Genomic DNA, 17950 nt, shown 5'->3' with positions numbered 1-17950 from the left:
AGGATGGAGAGATGAAGGGAATGTGTTGAGAGGAGGGGATGGAGAGATGAAGGGAATGTGTTGAGAGGAGGGGATGGAGAGATGAAGGGACTGTGTTGAGAGGAGGGGATGGAGAGATGAAGGGACTGTGTTGAGAGGATGGAGAGATGAAGGGAATGTGTTGAGAGGAGGGGATGGAGAGATGAAGGGAATGTGTTGAGAGGAGGGGATGGAGAGATGAAGGGAATGTGTTGAGAGGAGAGGATGAGAGATGAAGGGAATGTGTTGAGAGGAGGGGATGGAGAGATGAAGGGAATGTGTTGAGAGGAGGGGATGGAGAGATGAAGGGAATGTGTTGAGAGGAGGGGATGGAGTCATCATGGACAAGACATTTTTGTGGCTGCGTCACGTGGCACCCTATTTCCTACATAGTACTTTTGACCAGAGCCATATGGGGTGTCAGTTGGGACACGAGCTCTGCCTATCTGCTATGTTTCCATCACCACTGCTGAAAGGGAATCAGATCAGATGTATCTCTCTCTAATCCATCCAGGCGTTTGGCTGGAAGCTCTGGATTGAGAGAGAGACCTCTCTTTATTGGATGTTAGTGCACAGATAAAGCCAACCCTGGCTTAGCTCTGTCAGGCTGATCTGAGGGTGCATGGTGACCTGCTTAGCTCTGTCAGGCTGATCTGATAGGGTATATGGGGACCTGCTTAGCTCTGTCAGGCTGATCTGATAGGGTATATGGTGACCTGCTTAGCTCTGTCAGGCTGATCTGATAGGGTATATGGGGACCTGCTTAGCTCTGTCAGGCTGATCTGATAGGGTATATGGTGACCTGCTTAGCTCTGTCAGGCTGATCTGATAGGGTGCATGGTGACCTGCTTAGCTCTGTCAGGCTGATCTGATAGGGTGCATGGTGACCTGCTTAGCTCTGTCAGGCTGATCTGATAGGGTGTATGGGGACGCCCTGCTGGCCAGTGATAGCCCACCTGGCCCCCCTGCCTTCAAAGATTCACATCAGAAAGTCTGGGTGCATCTCATTCTATTCCCTGAAGCCTTCAAACTCAACTCTGGACCACAAACTAGTTCCACTGTGTTTTCTCTTTCATTGTTCCCCTCTAATCAGGGACTGATATAGACCTGAGACACCAGGTGGGTGCAATTAATTATCAGGTAGACCAGAAAACCAGCAGGCTCCAGATCTCGTAGGGTAAGAGTTGAACACCCCTGCCCTGTAGTGCACTGCTTTTGACCAGACTCCTATGGGCCCCGATCAAAAGTAGTGCACTATATAGGAAATAGGGTGCTATTTGGGACAAAAACAATATCAGCTCTTTAAGTTGTGTAGGTGATGTTACTGATGTTCTTCTAGATGCTGTCTTTCTCCTTATTAATGTTGTTGTTGTTATAACAACAAGGGTCTGTTCTCTCTCGGTCTCTGTGCGTGCAGAGCTGAGTGGCAGCTTGTTCCATGTAACAGCCATATCACTCCAAGAGGACAACCACCTGCCGATGACATTCTGAAGAGCAACGGATCGCTAATGATAGCCCATTTACATAGAGGACCATGCTTAAAATACACAGGAGAGAGTGTAGATACACCACTATTCCTGTTCATCTGAGATTGAATCCCACATCCCCGTGGGACAGCTAATTGGTGTACAGTGGAATTCTAATGTCCCTCGTTAGAAAAGTCAACTGGGCTTAAGAACAATGAATTAAATAATGTTACAACAGTAATGAGTAATGTGTTAGTTATACAAATATTAAAGGAACCTATATTTAAAACCACTATCTGGATGTATGAGGCTGCTGAGGGGAGAACTGTTTAAGACAAAACTACATTCCTATAAAATAGTGTTCACTGGGTCAAATGAAAGATACTCGGAATATTAGATACTCTGAATACTGTATATTAATTCAAAGTACAGGAAGCATGTTTCCTCCACTAATCGTAGAAGCTGGACAAAGGATTTGATTGAACAAAGACAGTAATTCAGTTTATAGATATTTGAGATGCAAGTATCGGGTCAGGAGGAGAACCAAAAGGAAGGCTGTTTAATTCTCTAACGATACAGTGTATGAATCACAGGAGGCTGATGAGGGGAGAAGACTGTTTAATTCTCTAACGATACAGTGTATGAATCACAGGAGGCTGCTGAGGGGAGAAGAATGTTTAATTCTCTAACGATACAGTGTATGAATCACAGGAGGCTGCTGAGGGGAGGGTGGCTCATAATAATGTCCAGAACAGCGGTATTAAATACATGGAGATCATGTGTCTGATGTATTTGAAAACATTCCACTTATTCCACTCCAACCATTACCACTTCCTCCCCAATTAAGGTGCTACCAACCTCCTGTGGTATGAACGTAATCCTGAAAAAACATAATCTCCATGTCGTTCAGTTAGACAACTTGAAAAGACCTTTAAGAGATCGTGCCTTGTGTTTCATTCCCAGGCACACAGCCAGATGTGCATCCCCATATTAATCAGGCAGCAGTCTCTCTAATGAGGGAGAAGGATTAGCCTATCACTGTCTGGAGACGGAGGCTGATGGGGTGGGGGGTGGCGAGGCTCCTGACTGGGGTCTAGGAGAGGGGCTTACTTCTGGGTCATATTCATTAGGAACCAAATGGAAGAAAATGGACTGAAACTATGAGTGATTATACCTGAACACACCCAATATAAAAAAAAGTGTCCTAATGAATACGACCTTGTTTTTGGGGGAGGGGGGTGTGGGGAGTGGTTGTTATGATCTTTGACCCTCTCCCCCTCTTGTTCCCTAGTGCGTCAGCATCAGAGGAGAGGAGAGAGGAGCGTGGGGAGTGTAGTGGGTCCAGGGTGGTGCCCTGTCCCTCTCTGAAGGAGGCGGAGAGTGCGTCTATCCCGTTACTGCGTCAGCGATGAGCAAATACACGACAGGATGCAAACGCTCCGCTCCAGGGACCGGCCCTCCCACTCCGGGTATATAAGGGTCAGTCCTGCACCTTCAGGAGAAGTGTCCCGCTGTCTGTTCCAGCTGTACTCCCTCTACTGTACACTCCTCTCCTCTACTGTTATCAGACTGTTGAGCCCAGCCTGTGTGGACTGACTGAAGGTAATTGAACTTTGTGTGGCTATTTATTTTTCTAATTTTTCTGCTGTGAGGTCGCTGTGGTTATCAGTAAAGAAGCTTAATGAACACTTGGAGCATGGGACTAATTCCTTGCACAATGGGTTCTCTACAATTGAAGTACAGGGTTTAAGTTCAGGTCAATAATCCAACTGGGTTCCAGTCAATTATGTGAGGACGTAATTGTGTTTTTCATATGAAATCTGTCTGGAATTAATGTATCGACATTCATTCACTGTAGCTAGTTTGAGAAATGATGGTGTGTCCTGACTCCTGTTCAATATCTGATGTATTATTGTGCCTGAATAAACCTTCCTTTGGAATGCTGTCCTTCTATATTTGTTTTAATTCTATACAACCCAGACAGTTCTTGTTTGTTGAATCTACATGAATTATTCACTAGTCCATTGGTGGTATGAAGACATCTTCACCCGGGAGAGTACTTTTCAATGGCTCTTTAAACAGAGAAGAGTCTGTTTTTTCTGCCTCTTATGGTAGAAAAGTAAATTCTCCTGACTGGAAGCTGAAGAAGCCGATAACATGGATCGCTGCCTAATTGTGTTGGTTCTTTCCTCCAGGATTATATTTCAACAAGAAAGACTCATCCATCAGTATTACTTCCCTACAACTTATGACTATATATATGTCTATATGACTGGTCAATTCATATTGGGTGGGAAAGGGCACTTTAATTTTGTTTTAACAAAATGTATTGTTTTTGCTAATTGCCTTCTACCCCTGTGCTGCATAATGCAACAAAAAGGTTTCAGTTGTGTCACGAGAAAAAATATCATGGTATTCCTTGTAAAACGTATTTTTTTAAATACTCAAATGTAATACAGATCTATGCAGAGATGTTAATTCATGTTCTCTTTTGATGCTAATCTTTTCTGATGTTCTGTCCATCTCTCTCTCTGTGCCCGCTCCCTCTCTCTGTGCCACCTCCCTCTCTCTCTCTGCCCCCTCCCTCTCTCTGTGCCTACTCCCTCTCTCTCTGTGCCCCCTCCCTCCCTCTGTGCCCCCTCCCTCTCTCTGTGCCCCCTCCGTCAGCAATGAATGCAGGCATCTGTGTATGTGTACTGCTGGCTGCGTTCTCTGGCAGCAGTTTGGGGCGCCCGTCGGACTCGCAGGATGAGGACAAGCCTGAGCCCCCCCAGCTCGGCAGCGTTATGTCTCCCCAACACACACGCCACACCCGCTCAGCACCCTCCAGTGGCCAGCTCATCCCCTTCTCCAAACCGGCAGAGGACGAGGCAGAGGACCCCCACACCAGTCTGCGTGAACTACTGGCAAGATTGATATCCAGGAAAGGTAAGCCATGGCATCTGTTAAATGTTTGTTAAAGTAAAATAGACCAATGTTAAAGGTTTCTTCATAAATATCATATTCTAGGGTTGTATGTTATCACAATCCTAGTATCCCTCACTCATGAACTAAGTCACAAATTATATTAAGTCATGTATTAAGTCACCGTATTCTCTATGAAGTGCAATACTTTGACCAGGGCACATAGCGCTCTGATCAAAAGTAGTGTACTATTTAGGGAATAGGGTACCATTTGGGACAGTGACCTTGTATGAGTTTTGGATTGGCAACATCTCCACTCTGATAGCTTTCCCATCTCTATAGTTAAAGCAATTTTCCTCTGAGAAGGAAGAGAAGTCTCCAAACCGGCTTTGGCCTTTCTAGGGAGTTTTTCCTAGCCACCGTGCTTCTACACCTGCATTGCTTGCTGTTTGGGGTTTTAGGCTGGGTTTCTGTACAGCACTTTGAGATATCAGCTGATGTACGAAGGGCTATATAAGTAAATTTGATTTGATTTGAAGTCCCACAGTACAAGATGGAGGAGAAAGTTGATAGTGGGAATTATCCAGACAGAGGAGGCCTTCCCTCCAGTGGTTTTCATCACGTAACAGAGAGATGAAGAAATATGAGATTGTTAGAGAAAGAAAGCCTCCCTCCATCCTTCCTCTCTCTCCTCTGTCATCATTCATCTCTCTGGGTGTCACAATCCAGTCATGGCTGTGTCATGCTGCTGTCATCTGGCCCTGCTCAAACTGGACTTTTTGACTTTTATAAACAATCAAATAAATGGCTATATTTTGCCATTTTAAAAGGAACTCCACAAACGTTGTGTAGATTAGTGCGGTTTGTAGATATCCTTAACTCCTCTGAAGAGGGACAGAACATTGTGTAGGTTAGTGCAGTTTGTAGATATCCTTAACTCCTCTGAAGAGGGCCAGAACATCTACACACATAATAATTAACTTTTACACACAGAAGTACATGCCAAAGAATGAAACAGTCAGTGTCTCCAGTGGATTCATAATGACGGACCGGCACCAGTCCCTGGGATGATGCTGAGCGGATGATGCTGAGCAGATGTTGCTGAATGGTTCCATCAGATAGCTAGCCAACACTGATTTAGTCATTAACAAGTGTTCATTTGTTTTAATCCAATAGGTCTTCCCTGATCCCTGGAACAGAAAGTGGTTAAGAAACATGTTATGATCCAACATGAAGGAGTGGTGTTACCCTGATCCCAAACAGTCATAAGGACAGGATGCTTTCTAGGAATAATTATATTATGTTCTTTCATCTAATGATACAATCAAATGAATAAGGTTATACCAACAGGAGACTCCAGTGCCTGTTACAGTATAGATGATATCTGTCTCTGTGCCAGACAGAGACAGATATTTTATATCCATATGCATTAGAATATAATGTAGTATTTAAAAGGGCAATCTGGGATTCAAACAATGCACAAGCACCCTTTCTTTGGTAAAAAGCTGAAGGATTGTGCTGGAGAAAAGTAACCCCTCAAATTCCCTGGTTCCAGGATCATTGCAGAGGAGCTCGTCCCTGAGCAGCAGAGCCAGCGGTCCGGGTCCCAGCCACAAGATAAAGGACAGAGACTACCTGGGCTGGATGGACTTCGGACGCCGCAGTGCAGAGGAGTACGAGGAGTACTCCTCATAGAAACAGACGCACCACCACTAAATCCATCTCGATTATCAGAAAACAAAAAAATCATTGTCCCCAAAAGCTATATTTATTATGATGTATTTGATGTAAATGTGTTTGTAAAACTGATATGAAGCAATATATATATATACATATATATATACAGTACGTATACAGATTTTTGAAGAAAACAAAAAAGTGTGATGCTTTTCTTACATGTACCCTATACACAGTCCGATGTCCTTAAAACACAGATACCTAACCAGACAGATTTTGTAGTAGAATCAACCAAGTCTGCATAATATAACATCCTTCTCCATAGTGTTTCCAAACACTAAGGCCTTGGGCTCATTGTATTCCTAAGTGCCATGCAGTCTAGTGTGTTTAGTGGGCTCATGGCTTGCTCTATTTGTCATTTACAAATAATGTTACACAACTGCTCATCTGACTCATATTTGCTCCCCTATTATGCTGGACCACAGTTGCCACACATTGTTCACAGCTCTAGTCATCACTGAGCCACAGAGATGCAGCAACATACAGCAAGATCCTCCTCTTAATGCAGAAGGTACAGGGAGGTTAGACCGTCAGAGACTACAGTGGGTGTATTAGCAGCACACAGAATTTAGGTCTGAAAGTGATACCTCCCTGAGCAACTTGTCTTCTTATGGACCCACTGTACCTACAGCAGCCCAGCACATCACTCGGACTGAATTAAAGAGCAAGAGCGTTTTTGTTAACGAGCCGTCCTCCAAATCTACTTTTTCAGACACACAGCCTTAGAGTGTGATTGTAGCGGCAATAACAGAGGCAATATCACATCTCAGTCACTAAATAGATAAACTGGAACACAGAGGAGACAAATAGAGCCTGGGTTTTTACATTAGACAAAGCACGCAGCTTAACAAATATTGGATGGAGTACCACTTGGGTGCATTGGAGAGACAATGGCTTGGCTTGGATTGCACTGTTGTGAGCATAAAGCTTGGCTAGCGCTGCACTAATGCTAGCACAGGTGTCCCTCAATGAGCTGATTTAATTATTTGCGACAGGTTTTCGTTGTGGGATGGGAGGCAGGAGGCAGAGGAGGGGAGGCGGAGGAGGGGAGGATGAGGAGGATGAGGGGAAGCAGAGGAGGGGAGAAGGGGAGGGTGAGGAGGGGAGAAGGGGAGGATGAGCAGAGGTGGAGAGGAGAATGGGAGGGTGAGGAGAAGGGGAGAATCAGGGGGGCTGAGGGGAGGCAGAGGAGGGGAGAAGGGGAGGATGAGGAGAGGTGGAGGAGGGGAGGATGAGGGGAGGCAGAGGAGGGGAGGAGGATGAGGGGAAGTGGAGAAGAGGATGAGGAGAATGGGAGGATGAGGAGGGGAGAAGGAGTAGAAGAGGAGGATGAGGGGAGGTGGAGGAGAAGAGGAGGATGAGGGGAGGTGGAGGAGAAGAGGATGAGGAGAAGGGGAGGATGAGGTGGGAGTAGGGAGGGATCTGTTGCATAATAAAGCATGGCAATAAAATACAGAAAAACATGAAACATCTGCTGCTGCTAGGGCTGCTGCTGGGGCTGCTGCTGCTGGGGCTGGGGCTGCTGGGGCTGGGGCTGCTGCTGCTGGGGCTGGGGCTGCTGCTGCTGGGGCTGCTGCTGCTGGGGCTGGGGCTGGGGCTGGGGCTGCTGGGGCTGGGGCTGCTGGGAATGGGGCTGCTGCTGCTGGGGCTGGGGCTGCTGCTGCTGGGGCTGCTGCTGCTGCTGCTGCTGGGGCTGGGGCTGCTGGGGCTGGGGCTGCTGGGGGCTGGGGCTGGGGCTGGGGCTGCTGCTGCTGGGGCTGCGGCTGCTGCTGGGGCTGCTGCTGCTGGGGCTGGGGCTGCTGCTGCTGCTAGGGCTGCTGGGGCTGGGGCTGCTGCTGCTGCTGCTGGGGCTGGGGCTGCTGCTGCTGGGGCAATTACATGTATTGGTGCCCATTTACAACAGACAGTGGCTAACTGCTGGGTCCACATTAGGCTCAATGAGATGCTAGAAGGTTGGGACTGGGGATGGTGAGACCCCACAGGGAGACAGTGATTTGACAGACCTAGAGAGAGATGGCAGGTAGGGGGGATTATGTAGGACCACTAAACATTTCGGAAAACTTGTGCAGATCCCAAAAAGGATGAATCATTTCAGTTCCTTGAGTATTTTTTTGGGGCATCAACAACCTCCTTTGAAGTCTATGATAATGCAAATCAAACGTCAATTTGATCATCAATTGGTTTGTAAGACACTAAAAATATCACTAAGAAAATGTGAATATGTTGAATAGAACAAGATCTCCAGCATATTTCATTGAACAACCTTATAATAATGCAAAAAAAAATCAACATAAATAATTGCATATTCCAACTCTCCATAAAACACCTGAAGGGAGTGGAATCATGGCCATTATCACCATTGTACCCTGGAGCAATTAGGGTTAAGTGCCTTGCTCAAGGGCACAGTGACAGATGATTTATTTCACCTTGTCGGCTCCGGTATTCAAACCAGCAATCTTTCAGTTACTGACCCAATGCCTTAACCATGAGGCTACCTGCTACGTTTTATCCATCTGTGAATATCAAACTTGTTGTTCAAGTGGATGTGTGATCATACCAGATGTTCCCACTAATTACAAACAAAAGAGAGGACTTCCTTGAACATGGAGAAAAGGGCACTGAAAGAGCACTTAGGGGAACAGCTGAATGAGTAGTGGGTTTATTTCTGCTGCTGTCTGTAGTAATGGACCCTCAACACAATGCACTTGGTTCCAACAACACCGAAATTCTCAAATAGTCATCTAATTGCATGAAACGGAGGCCAAGATCTTTCCCTTGTGAACACGTGTTGTAGCTCGGTCCATATTGTCCTCATAAAGCTGTGTGGGCACCAGTCTGGTGAAACACCATGAAACAACAGTTGTCAAGTACATGTCTTCATAAACGCTTCATTATCATGAGGATTTCTGGTGATTTGTGCTCCAACCATGATGTTATTATTTTGTCTGTAGTGAACTCCAACCAACACTACATAGACGGATAAATAAAAGACATCAAAGCAAGCAGGTCATATCAATTGTTTTATTGATAATAGCCTTTTTTTGCAAATTGGTGCTCTTGAAATTCCGGAACACAAAACCCTTGTTTTTAAACCAGTGTTCTGACCACTTCATGGCCTGAACAACATTTTTGTCCCTTATATATATATATATATTCTAGTTTATTAAAAAATAGTTAACATGGCTAAATTCATTGCATTACATACCATTTACAATGTACAAGTAGTATAATAATAATTCCCTTTGTGGTTGAAATGCAGTAAAACCATCATTTAAATCAACAGACACATATGGACATCATATTTTCTGCTGTTAATCAATACATTCAAAGGCTATTCAAGTTACACACAATGTCAGCAAGGACGATTCTCTACTTTTGTCAGAAGTTAATGATAAATAATAGGCGTTTCTTCTTTATTTCAACACATTTACTGCATCTATCCAAGATGTAATGAGAGCTCATCTTCTCTGCAGTTCAAGTTAAAACTCGTACCAGGAGGATATCCTCAGAACACAAAGCAGTTGTCTGCTCATACCAGGGAGGAAGCAGACATATCAGTCAGTCCAACAACAATGGAACTATGTAAAGTATGAGGCACTAGGACGTATTCCCTCCATCTCTCCGTTCCTCAACTTCATTTACAGTACAGGGGCTTTAGTTTAAAGCTAACAGTTCAGTCACCAAAGCTTGTTACCAGAAAGATGAAAGTCAGAAGAAAAATCTAACTTGTATAATGTTTCTCTCATAAAAGTCAACCGCGTCCCTCCCAGAGAACTCTTCTACACACCTTTTGTATTGGGAGACAGCAGTTAGTGGGCTCTGGTTGAAATGTCCTGTATATCTGATTATCACCTTAACCAAATGACTCAAGCCTTTCTTAGACTATCTAGGCCTATAAGTAAATCTTTCAACAACTTTATACACACACACACACACACACACACTCACATACTCGCACTGCACACAATGTCTATAAATCATGTTGGTCTGTTACAATGTATCCAAGTTCAAACCATAGCCTATTCATTCACGGCAAACATCCATGCACCCCTCTTAGCTTCAAGTGTGGCTCCTTCCCACTCTTTATTTGGATCAACTTTGAGGTGAATAACATGTGTTGTTGCCCAGTATTGTGCTAGCTAGTAGTATGAATACTGTACCTCCAACATTTCATTTCCTCAATAAAGGTCTTAGTTATGTGCATATTGTCATGATGCCACTGAACACCCTTAAATACCACTTAAGGTGCGTTCGTTGGTACTGCTTGCCACTCATTAGCTAATTAACAGGAAGAGAGTGTTTTATCTCCACATGTATACGTTTAGACCTGGGAATAAAATAAATAGATTTTTAATATGAGTTTACCTGGGCTTGGAAGCGCTCCGTTTCCTAAACAGATAACAGGTGCTACAGTACATCTTCTTCAGCCTACCGATCTGCAGGGCCAATCAACAATAAAACAATAACACATCATGGTACTATTTACTGAGGCTTGTAAGCAGAGAGAAAAGAGGACAGAGAAAGAGAGGAGAGGAGAGGAAAGGCGAGAGAGACAGAATAGAGCGAGAGGACAGGAGAGGGAGACAGAATAGAGAAAGAGAGGACAGGAGAGGAGAGAGAGACAATAGAGAAAGAGGACAGGAGAGAGAATAGAGCGAGAGGACAGGAGAGGGAGACAGAATAGAGAAAGAGAGGACAGGAGAGAGAATAGAGCGAGAGGACAGGAGAGGGAGACAGAATAGAGAAAGAGGACAGGAGAGGGAGACAGAATAGAGCGAGAGGACAGGAGAGGGAGACATAATAGAGAAAGAGAGGACAGGAGAGGACAGGAGAGAGAATAGAGAAAGAGGACAGGAGAGAGAATAGAGAAAGAGGACAGGAGAGGAGAGACAGAATAGAGAAAGAGGACAGGAGAACGAGACAGAATAGAGAAAGAAAGGAAGTCAATAATTAGCATTGATACAAAATGCACTGTAAAAAGAAAGGGCATCTCTTTCAGGCACAGAGTTGATTTGTCACAGACCAGGGAGCTATATATACATCCAACTCATCTGACAGGTGACAGACAGAAGAGAAAAGTCAACATTCATTCACCCATCATTGAGACTAGTCTGTCTGGGGAGTTTGGAGGAAGAAGCCAGGAGCATGTCTGTGGGGCTGTGGGGCCCCGGGCCCTTCATAGTCATGCCGGCTCCTACCATGGCCGGGTAGCTGCGGTTACGGCGGATGCCCGCGTTCAGAGCGGGGCCGAGGCCCCCTATGGGACTGGTCACCACAGAAGGGCAGAAGTGGGAAGGGCGGTGGAGGCCGCTGAGGGGCCCCAGCATGGTGGGCCCCGTGGCCCCTGATAAAGAGGGGCCGGCCCCAGCCACGCTGAAGCGCTTCAGCTTGTCCACCAGCTTCAGATTGTGGACGCTGACGTCAGTCTGACACTCGCTGTCTGCTGACTCACTGCTCTGGGCCTCTGCCCTCACCTCCTTCAGGATGGAGCTGGCCGGCTTCGATGCCAGGAAGTTGTCATAGGGCGGGGCGCTGGGACTGAGTTCGAAGGGGCCCACGGGGCTGCTGGGTTTGGCACAGAGGGAGCGGTGGGTTGGGGAGTTGGGCGGCGTGGAGGGTAGGGTGTCGGGGGGCCGCGGCGGTAGAAGCGACGGTACTCCCCCAGTGGGGATGGAGGTGCTACAGTCTGCCCGGTCCCAGCTCTGAGGGTTGTAGACTGCTGCAGAGATGCCTCGCTCCTGGAGGAGCCGCACCAGACCTCCACTAGTGCTCATGGTCTTGGTGGAGTCTCTCAGGTTGGTGAAGGACTCGGCTGCCAGGCTGAGGCGGCGCGGGGTGCAAGGGGTTGAGCAGGGGGTAGATCTGACGCTGCTGCTGCTGGTCATGACGCAGGAGGCAGTAGGGCCCGACATAAGGCTGAAAGAGGGAGATGAGAGGGACACATACAGACCGTCACACACAGTCAGCCATACCGCTATGCAGTCAGCCATACCGCTATACTGTCAGCCATACTGCTACACAGTCAGCCATAGCGCTATACAGTCAGCCACACAGTCAGCTATACTGTTATACAGTCAGCTATACTGCTATACAGTCAGCCACACTGCTGTATAGTCAGCCACACAGTCAGCTATACTGCTATACAGTCAGCTATACTGCTGTACAGTCAGCCACACTGCTGTACAGTCAGCCACACTGCTGTACAGTCAGCCACACTGCTGTACAGTCAGCCACACAGTCAGCTATACTGTTATACAGTCAGCTATACAGCAAGCCATAGCGCTATACAGTCAGCCACACAGTCATACAGTCAGCTTTACAGTCAGCTATACTTTTATATAGTCAGCTTTACAGTCAGCTATACTGTTATACAGTCAGCTATACTGTTATACAGTCAGCTTTACAGTCAGCTATACTGTTATACAGTCAGCTATACTGTTATACAGTCAGCTTTATAGTCAGCTATACTGTTATACAGTCAGCTATACTGTTATACAGTCAGCTATACTGTTATACAGTCAGCTTTACAGTCAGCTTTACTGTTATACAGTCAGCTTTATAGTCAGCTATACTGTTACACAGTCAGCTTTACAGTCAGCTATACTGCTATACATTCCGCCACACAGTCAGCTACACATCAGCCATGCTGCCATACAGTCAGCTATGCTCCTCAGCTATGACAGACACAGCCAGAGCCTAGACCACACAATAGATCCTTCTAAAGCCTAGACCACTCAATAGATCCTTCTAGAGCCTAGACCACTCAATAGCTATTCAATAGGTTGATTTTAGTCTGACCATCATTGATCATCAATGTTAGTTTCCGTTTTTAGCACACACACTGATGCAGACTAGTACAATATAATGGAGCTTCCTGGTACAAAGTAAATGAACTAACCAATCACTGCCCATATCAATATCAGATCAAATAGAAAACAATATTAACACCTCACTGACTATTTCATTCAGAAACCAACAGACAAATCAATGGGACTCTTTGACAAGGTTATCTGGATGTTACCCCAAACACATGCTATTTCAACCCCAGATAACATTTCCTGGAAAACCCCCAAAGGAAATCAGAGACACAGTGCTAACACACCGGTAATTATACAAACCAGTGTTATGAACACCGTTCCAAACATAGTTCTGTAAGCAATGAACACCCACAAGCTTTTAGCATCAATCATCAGACCACAATCAAGTTGTATTGTATGAATCAAGGCCAGGGCCCCATCATTATATTATGGAGGACATTTTCATCTGATCGTCATTGATTAGAGAGTCTCAGCCCGTTGGGGCGGAGCTGTTCTAGATTTGTTTGATTGACAGTTGACAGGAGGGGGGTTAGAGGGTTTAGAGACCAAAGGAAGCAGAATAGTTAGAAGGGGACAGCGAGGCAGGCTTTGTTATTCCCCGGAACAACCCCAACACTACGGAGTCAGACCCCAAATCCCCTACAATGAGGCCACGCTACTAGTCATGTGACATGCGACAGGTCTCACCCACAGGGCGGGAGGGGGCGTGGCTCAGTGGGCCTGCTGCTCTAAATCAGCCTTCAGAACAACATGATAGAGAGCGGCTTCCTCTTCCTCATCACATGACCTTGAAGGGATGGGGGCAATTCAATACAATCATCTTTATTCAGGAGGGGCAATTATAGCTGTCAGACAGTGGGTATGTGTTAAACACACCATGGCTCAGCCAGGGCTAAGGAAAACGTACTAGTGAACGAAATCATGACTAACTTAGTTTTTACATTAATTAATATTATTAATCTGAGTCACTATTTCCTTCAGCAATATGGGTTTATTATGATCCTCTCTGTATTATCATTCTCAGCCCAATGCTGAAAGCCAAGGAGGTTTCCACTGTCTGCAGTGGTAGCGATTCAGACAGACACTGCCACCTAGTGGCTACAGGGGTACACTGCAGTGTCAGCATGCATCTCCAATGGCACTCTTTTCCCTATATGCTGTAGTGCACTACGTTGGTCCAGGTCCCACAGTGGATAGGGAAGCCATTTGGGACTCCACCAGTGTGGGGTAAGAGGGTTGTCTAACCTGGGGGTGACTCTGGTCAGCTCGTCTGAGGGGTGCATGATCCGACAGGTGGTGAAGGTATAGGTGGAGCTGGTGTTGGACATGCATTTACCAGGGTAGTGGGCTGTAGACAGGAAGAGAGGGAGAGAGAGGGAGAGAGAGGGAAAGAGAGGGAGAGAGAGAGAGGGAGAGAGAGGGAGAGAGAGGGAGAGAGAGGGAGAGAGGGAGAGAGGGAGGGGGAGAGGGAGGGGGAGAGGGAGGGGGAGAGGGAGGGGGAGAGGGAGGGAGAGAGAGAGGGGGAGAGAGAGGGAGAGAGAGGGAGAGAGAGGGAGAGAGAGGGAGAGGGGGAGAGAGAGGGAGAGAGAGGGAGAGAGAGGGAGAGAGTAGAGGGTTAGTACTGGGCAGAGGAACCAACATTCTTTTAAACATAAAACTTAAAATCAAACACTCAAAGACAGAGTGGATGATTTAAAGCTGCATCAATTGCAAAGATGAAACCGCTGTATTTTTGCCTGAAGAAGCCGTTTTAAACCACTGAAAACAATTAGATAGGCAGATAAAGGAATGACAATGATTTCAGAAGATTCCTAATATCCCAGGCATGAATTAGTGTTCCACTCGAACATAGGGATTCTCCATAGGGAACACAATGCAGGTTGAACTAAAAGCACTAGAGAGAAGTGGTGTGTTGACTGTTTGGAGCCGTGTGTGGACTCTGCAGTGTTGACTGTTTGGAGCCGTGTGTGGACTCTGCAGTGTTGACTGTTTGGAGCCGTGTGTGGACTCTGCAGTGTTGACTGTTTGGAGCCGTGTGTGGACTCTGCAGTGTTGACTGTTTGGAGCCGTGTGTGGACTCTGCAGCTCAATGTCAAAGGCAGGAGATGAGGTGACATTCACACCACTCCATAATAATTCCTAGGAAACAGGGTCATGGACTGAACATGTTTCCCAAATGATCCCCTACTCTCTATATAGTATACTACTTTTAACCAGAGCACTATGGGCCATGGTTGAAATAGTGCATTGTATAGGGAATTGGGGCCATTTGGGATGACAGTAGTGTCATGTGAGTTACTGGACAGCTGTGAGAGCACGTTGTTAACAGATCACGTCATATGATACCACGACAACCAAACCACAGAGACCTGGACACTGGCCATAGGTTGTACATATTCAATCTGGAGTGTGTGTGTGTGTGTGTGTAATACGTATATACTACATCACTATGTAGGTTTACACTAACATAGGACATCTCTGATAATTGGCTTTTTGAGTGTTCTTCATGCCTTTGAGATGAAGAATGTTGTGATGGAAGATGAGAACAAAATCACGACAACATGATTTGACACCAGATAGGACACAAATGACTTGAGTGGATGGAAGTGGTGATCAGAACTGGAGGATTCAAATGAATCTGAATTTGTAAGGAAGGATCTTGAGATTTTAGGAACAGTGTGAATATGAGGTGGAGATTAAACACAATACTGAAATAAATTCAACTCAATATACTCAAAAGGGGTATGATAGTAGCACACGTCTAGATGAGGTGGGTGTGTCTGGACGAGGTGGGTGTGTCTGGACACGTCTGGATGAGGTGGGTGTGTCTGGACGAGGTGGGTATGTCTGGACACGTCTGGATGAGGTGGGTGTGTCTGGACGAGGTGGGTATGTCTGGACGAGGTGGGTATGTCTGGACACGTCTGGATGAGGTGGGTGTGTCTGGACGAGGTGGGTATGTCTGGACGAGGTGGGTATGTCTGGACACGTCTGGATGAGGTGGGTGTGTCTGGACGAGGTGGGTGTGTCTGGACACGTCTGGATGAGGTGGGTGTGTCTGGACGAGGTGGGTATGTCTGGACACGTCTGGATGAGGTGGGTGTGTCTGGACGAGGTGGGTATGTCTGGACACGTCTGGACGAGGTGCGTGTGTCTGGACGAGGTGGGTATGTCTGGACACGTCTGGACGAGGTGGGTATGTCTGGAGATGTGTGCATGAGCGTGGAGGGATCGGGGACCGACGGGCAGGCGAGGAGGGGATGGCTATGGCCAATGAATGCCCCAATATCCTGAGGTAGAAGGGAGGGCTTGGGACGTCCGGTGCCTGTGTGACCCATTTAGCAGGCTCCCTCACCGGACACCCCGTCAGCAGCTGCAGCCTGATCCTGGTTCCCCTGGTTCTCGCTGTCTGGAGGTGCAGGGGACGACAGTGATGTGCTGCCTGGGCCTGTCTCGCCCTCTTCCCTGGCTTCTCCCTCTGGAAGGTTGTTGTTGATGGATCTGCCGCTGCAGGAGGAGGAGCAGGAGGAGGAGCGGGTACGGAGGCCCTGCCGGCTGAGGATGGAGATGCCACTACAGCCGGGGGTAGAGCCTGAGACAGACAGGTGGTCAGACTCCTCCACTACCTCAAAGTCCTCCTCCTCAAAGTCAGTGAACAGGTACATGTGCTCCAGGTCTAGTTCCAGAGGACGGAAGCCCTTAGTGACCACACCAGGCCGCGTGTCCAGGATCCCACCCAGGTTGGGCTGAGCCAGCTGCTGCCACTGGTGCAGGGTGGCCGAGCCTGGGAGGGAGAATATCAAACGTTAGACACGCATATATTATTAAAGTGTAATGATAATGTAATAAATATGAGTATATATTATTATAGTGTAATGATAGTAATAAATATGAGTATATATTATTATAGTGTAATGATAATGCAATACATGTTAGTGTATACTATAGTGTAATGATAATGTAATAAATATGAGTATATATTATTATAGTGTAATGATAATGTAATAAATATGAGTATATATTATTATAGTGTAATGATAATGTAATAAATATGAGTATATATTATTATAGTGTAATGATAATGTAATAAATATGAGTATATATTATTATAGTGTAATGATAATGCAATACATGTTAGTGTATACTATAGTGTAATGATAATGTAATTAATCCCAGTGTAATGATAATGTAATAAATCATAGTGTATATTATAGTGTAATGATAATGCAATTAATCTGTGTATATTATTATAGTGTAATAATGTAATAAATGGTAGTGTATATTATAGTGTAATGATAATGTAATAGCAGTGTAATAATGTAATGAACTCACAAGTGTTGATTCATTGTGCATGTTAATGGTGTTGTCACCAGGCGGCACTAGAGACCCAGATTAGATACTCTACTAGATGTTTCCTACTACAGTATAACCTGACAGTGACTACATCCCAAATGCCACCCTACATCCCTATATAGTGCCCTCTGATCTCTGCTGATTTTTCAATCAACCATTTAATCTGACAAAAAAAAAGCTGAAAAACTTGTTGAAAACAACATTTGGAAAATGAATATATTTCGCATTTTAACGTGGGGAAATATGTAAGAAAAACGTAGATAAAAATGTGAAGAACTTATTTTATTTGGTTAAACGTGTGCTTCATACCTGATCTATAACTGCATCTATCGACTCAAACACAGTATCCAACTTGTATTTCAAACAGTTGCATTCAGGTTCTTTCAGGAGATAACACAAATATGTAGCAAATCTCTCGACAGCTTTTTGAGGATGCCTGATATGTTTGGAGATGATTTGACATGGACATTAGAGTAACAGGCTGTATGGCTGTTTAATGTAATCTCTCCTTGATGAAACATAGGATGAGAGGCACAGGGCCTCAACGATGCTGTGAAAAAGACCAGCAACAGGTCTGGATTTGCTGTGCATGATGATAACTAAACCAGGTTAAACTAATGTGTTTGGCAGGGCTAGTGGTGGGCCGGTCTAACT

The 17950-nt window shown here is 45.7% G+C and overlaps 2 protein-coding genes across 13 annotated transcripts in view; one reads left to right on the top strand and one right to left on the bottom strand.

The window, feature by feature from the left end:
* Nucleotides 1-3001: 3001 nt before the first annotated feature.
* Nucleotides 3002-6203, top strand: LOC139379026 (cholecystokinin-like). The gene is made up of 3 exons (XM_071121751.1): nt 3002-3086; nt 4152-4412; nt 5944-6203. The coding sequence occupies exons 2-3, from the start codon at nt 4154-4156 to the stop codon at nt 6081-6083; spliced, it is 399 nt and encodes a 132-aa protein (XP_070977852.1). The 5' UTR covers nt 3002-3086; nt 4152-4153; the 3' UTR covers nt 6084-6203.
* A 2929-nt stretch (nt 6204-9132) lies between these two features.
* The window catches only part of LOC139420082 (trafficking kinesin-binding protein 1-like), a 95400-nt gene continuing 86582 nt past the window's right edge, over nt 9133-17950 (bottom strand). For 8 of the 12 annotated variants that reach the window (XM_071169832.1, XM_071169883.1, XM_071169831.1 and 5 more), the window contains 3 exons: nt 16299-16727; nt 14189-14291; nt 11121-12041 (listed from right to left, as the gene is read on the bottom strand). In XM_071169832.1, the coding sequence (XP_071025933.1) occupies nt 11216-12041; nt 14189-14291; nt 16299-16727 (1358 nt within the window). In that variant the 3' untranslated portion in view covers nt 11121-11215. Of the gene's footprint in view, nt 12042-13630; nt 13731-14188; nt 14292-16298; nt 16728-17950 lie in introns of all 12 variants that reach the window. The other 4 variants (XM_071169913.1, XM_071169894.1, XM_071169901.1 and 1 more) reach the window with 4 other exon arrangements.

Source organism: Oncorhynchus clarkii, chromosome 2 (assembly GCF_045791955.1).
Source record: "Oncorhynchus clarkii lewisi isolate Uvic-CL-2024 chromosome 2, UVic_Ocla_1.0, whole genome shotgun sequence".
In the NCBI taxonomy this organism is placed as follows: Eukaryota; Metazoa; Chordata; class Actinopteri; order Salmoniformes; family Salmonidae; genus Oncorhynchus; species Oncorhynchus clarkii.
The sequence above is the reverse complement of the archived record's forward strand: the minus strand, read 5'-3'. Positions and strand labels throughout refer to the sequence as shown.